General features: G+C 44.2%; 1 protein-coding gene across 2 annotated transcripts in view; it reads right to left on the bottom strand.

The window, feature by feature from the left end:
• dqx1 (DEAQ box RNA-dependent ATPase 1) overlaps positions 1-4,081 on the bottom strand; it is a 39,291-nt gene that overhangs the window by 16,007 nt on the left and 19,203 nt on the right. For both annotated transcript variants that reach the window (XR_004335572.1, XM_032539230.1), the window contains exons 7-11: positions 3,748-3,906; positions 1,360-1,551; positions 1,001-1,126; positions 491-681; positions 178-368 (exon numbers count right to left, since the gene is read on the bottom strand). Coding sequence is in view for 1 of the 2 variants with exons in the window: in XM_032539230.1 (XP_032395121.1) it covers positions 178-368; positions 491-681; positions 1,001-1,126; positions 1,360-1,551; positions 3,748-3,906 (859 nt within the window). In the remaining variant the exon portion in view is untranslated. The remainder of the gene's footprint in view (positions 1-177; positions 369-490; positions 682-1,000; positions 1,127-1,359; positions 1,552-3,747; positions 3,907-4,081) is intronic.

Genomic DNA, 4,081 nt, shown 5'->3' with positions numbered 1-4,081 from the left:
GTGTGTGTGCGTGTGTGTGTGTGTGTGTGCGCGTGTGCGTGATGCAACAACGTTATCCTTGCAAAATAAATAGAGCCTTGACTAAGTTGTACTTCGTCATGAACACACTGGACAAGGGGGATGTTTTATAATCTAGACTGTTTGATCAGGAAAATAGGATTTTACGGTTTGACTCACATCTGGGGGTGGACTTCGGTAGCGATGCGGATGCAGTTATCGCAGGAGATGGTGAATTCGTGGTACAGGACCCAGCTGGGGGGATTGGGACACGGCTGCCGACACAGGTAGGATGAGAAGGGATGCAGGTGAGACACATGGCGGTGAGTCAGCAGGAGGTAGTTGCCTGAGCCATCCACATCATGAGCCACCTGAAGAGGACGGTTAGGTGGAACGGAAAGATGTGTTCAGCAAACGAGTGATGCATAACAAATGCAAGCAGCTCAACAGGGTTCAATTCTATCACTCAGTTTTAAGAAAACAAGGTGTTTACTTTGAGGAAGAAGCCTGAGATGAGAGCCCGCTTGATATTTGTGCAGTTGTCTTGGCATCCAAAAGCAGGAGGAGAAACAGGAAGCTCTATTCGCTGCATCACCTCCAGCAGCTCCGCCCTGATCACCACAGCCAATCGCAGGGCGGCGTGACTGAGGAAGTTTGTCGTGCACCACGCCTCATCCTGATTATCTGCAATTACCACACGCAGATCAATCAATTATTCATGGCTATATATTTTATGTTATTAAAACCTCAACAAGGATTAGAATAGCCTTACTGCAGGGTTCCCACTGTGGTCATTATGCTAAATTTTACATTACGTTCCATATCTGCTTCCAAAACACTATATTCCTTCATGTGTTAATGCTAAAACAATGCTGTCCAGTAATGATGTCACAAATGTCCTGCCTTTGCCTGTCTGAAAGTTTAAGCTCAGTTACTTCTTAGGTTCCCTAGGAACCCTGTACCTAAAGAAGAGATAATGTAATGAAGGCTGAACCGTACGTACGCTCTATGAAGGTGTTATAAATATTAATGAGAGTCATGTGGTCTCCCTCTGCGTGCATTAGAGGTCGCCAGTGAGTGACAGCCGCCTCCTCTCTGCTGGGTTCTGCTGTCACAAAGCAGGAGGGAGCTGACAGAAGACAAAGATCAGATCAAATGTTCATTTCACATAACAAATACCAACAAATACATATGAAAATGTGCTGTATGCATGCAACCAACCACTATTAATAAATGTTGTTACGCAATAACTGTGGCCTGTCATGATGCCCTACAACATTGTGTCATGGGGCATAATTTCTCAGCGAATGTTAGTTGATTATGTTTTCAAATCGGTAAAATGATTGACTTTGTTTTAGTTACCTGTGAGCATGGCAGCTATAGTGAGCAGCTCGTCAACACAGTCGTACTCGCAGGCAGCGATCAAGGCTTTGGCCAGCGGAGGCTCCAGTGGCAGCTCCGACATGATGATGCCCACCTCTGACAGGTTCCCATCATCATCCAGCGCTGCCAGGTAGTCCAGGTCTTCCAGGGCCTGCATTAGAGCCTCAGGCGCTGGGAATGAGGGAGAGATGGAAGAAAAATAGATATCGAGGAGGAAAAGAGGGAGGAAGAAGCCACGCATTGACGGTCTTAGACTTGGAAGTACTGTACTGATACAACGCTAATGCAAGGATCTTAGGTGCCATCTGCTGTAGGACACATCCGTGATCATGGTCTTAAGAAGCGGCGTGGACGACAAACAGTAGACACACTACTCTTAATGTGAAAAAAAGAAAGATTCCTTGTATGTGTCCTCATACCTGGAAAATAAAGCTGATTCTGAATGAACTACAGCAGACAGCTGAGCCTTCAGAACCTGTCCATAAATCTTACACCCTTCTCCAAGTCCAATGCTTAACTTAAAAGGGCTTGATACATCTGGTGTCATTCTAGATGTTTCTTATTGTAACTAATCCGACAAACAAAACAGCAGGGACGGGGATTGGGTCAAAGTAAACTACTAGTCTACACTGGTGTATGTGTTCATGGTAATGAACATGTAAGCCAGTGCAACAGTGTGGCTCATTGGTGTGTCTTTAATAGTTTTTGGAGCTCTATTGCACAGAGGAATAAGATATATCAGGTTCTGATACACACACCATACTTGCTAGTAGGATCCATTCTTTGTTCATTATACAAAGAATGAGAACAATAAGAAAATATAGAATATCACCAGACTTTTCAGACGTCCTCTACATGTACAATAAGTATAAAGCAGCTCTCAAAGCAGGAAATATAGTTGTACACTTCTTCCCTAAACCTGTATCACAAGCCTTTTGTCACCACATTCACCACTAATCCAAGGACACTGCTCGACAGGTCATGTCAACCAGGCGAGCTTGATAATATCCAGATCCTGAAACATTTCTAATAGTGTTGTCTACAGAGGAAATGCATTCGGAAACCTGAAATCTTTCAGTTGTCTCATGTCTGCACTTGGAAGTTTCTGTTCAGCCTTGGTGCGGAATTCCAGCCACTAGAGCCAGTCCCACAATGAGCTTTCCTTAGGACGTGCCAATTCTGAGTCTGGAGCTTTTGAGGAGGGGGGGGGAGGTGGAGGCTGGGGGTGTGGCCTTGACCAACTGGCACTTCGCTCGTTTGAAAGCCATGATGTCTCTCTCTCATGGGGGGACCAAATTCTCTGGGCGGGCAAAGCCGAGAAAGGGGAGGTAACCTTGCCCCTTATGACCTCATATGGAGCAAGATTCCAGATTGGCCCATCTGAGCTTTCATTTTCTCAAAGGCAGAGCAGGATACCCAGGGCTCGGTTCACACCTATCACCATTTCTAGCCACTGGGGGACCAGGCTGGGGGGACTCATATTAATGTTAAAAAAAAAAACTCATAAAGAGAAATGTTCATGCCATGGGACCTTTAAAGCTCTAGTGCAATGTTTTGATATTAATGAATGCCATTGCTAAAGTTGCTACAGGGCTAATTAAGACTATCAGCACCACACAACTCTCTCTGTATATCTTTGTATGGCTATGTTTAGAAAAAGCAAAAACTCCTTCTGAAGAGTCCATCGTGTTTTTAGAATACTCTGTGTGCGATCCCGGAAGGCTTTTGCCTCATTTGGACCCAGTTTTCTTGTCGTTACTTAGAATTCCTCATTCCAAACAGAAACTATGCACAACATCCCCAGTTTAGGTCAGCGTTTCATCACCCTAGCTCTTTTCTCACACTTTTTTCAATGTTGTCCCCCATTTTGAAATGCTTTTTTAAGACAAGTACAGGGGGGGTACTTGGCTTAAAAAAAACAGCACAAAACATATTTGGTAGAAATAAAAGTCTATATAAAGAGGTACAATACAGCGCAGGCAGTGATAGATTCATTAAACAACCTCTTTTTAAACAAAAACATTTAAATTGGGCGGCTGTGGCTCAGTGGGGGAGCGGTCATCTGGCAATCAGAAGGTTGCTGGTTCAAATCCTGGCCCTGCAGTCCCATGTCAAAGTGTCCTTGGGCAAGAGCTATATACTGAACCCTGAGCTATATAAGAAATTATCAACTTACCAACTTACCAACTCATTAAAAGAATGAGAGATGAAGAGAATGTCTCTTTTCCCACCTATGCATTTGTGCCCTTTCATTCATTCTTTCCATCCATTCTTACATCATCACAGTCATGCTGAGTCATGTTAACAGTCCTAAAAACATACATGAATAAATGAGTATTATTTAAAGTTCAGAGTTCATCAATGTACCTGGTCTGTCCAGGAACTTGCATTGTCCCATATCTGCAATATCAAGCCTCTTGAGCAACAGCACCAAGTGACTGAGGTTTTCCTCCACCACCCCTGGACAGTGAGCCTCCGCCATCCCGTCCTCGTATAGAGACTGGGGGTAAAGACGGAGACACAGCCCTGAAAAGACCAACAAGGACAACACATGCCATAAACAGTCATGATACAGTATACAGTACAGTGCTCCTGAACATACAGTAGTGGGAACTACCACAGAGGCTATTATAAGAACTTTGCCAGGTGTTTTTTCTGTCTGTCTGTCTGTCTGTCTGTCTGTCTGTCTGTCTGTCTGTCT

The sequence above is a fragment of the Etheostoma spectabile genome, chromosome 16 (assembly GCF_008692095.1).
Source record: "Etheostoma spectabile isolate EspeVRDwgs_2016 chromosome 16, UIUC_Espe_1.0, whole genome shotgun sequence".
Taxonomy (NCBI): Eukaryota; Metazoa; Chordata; class Actinopteri; order Perciformes; family Percidae; genus Etheostoma; species Etheostoma spectabile.
The sequence above is the reverse complement of the archived record's forward strand: the minus strand, read 5'-3'. Positions and strand labels throughout refer to the sequence as shown.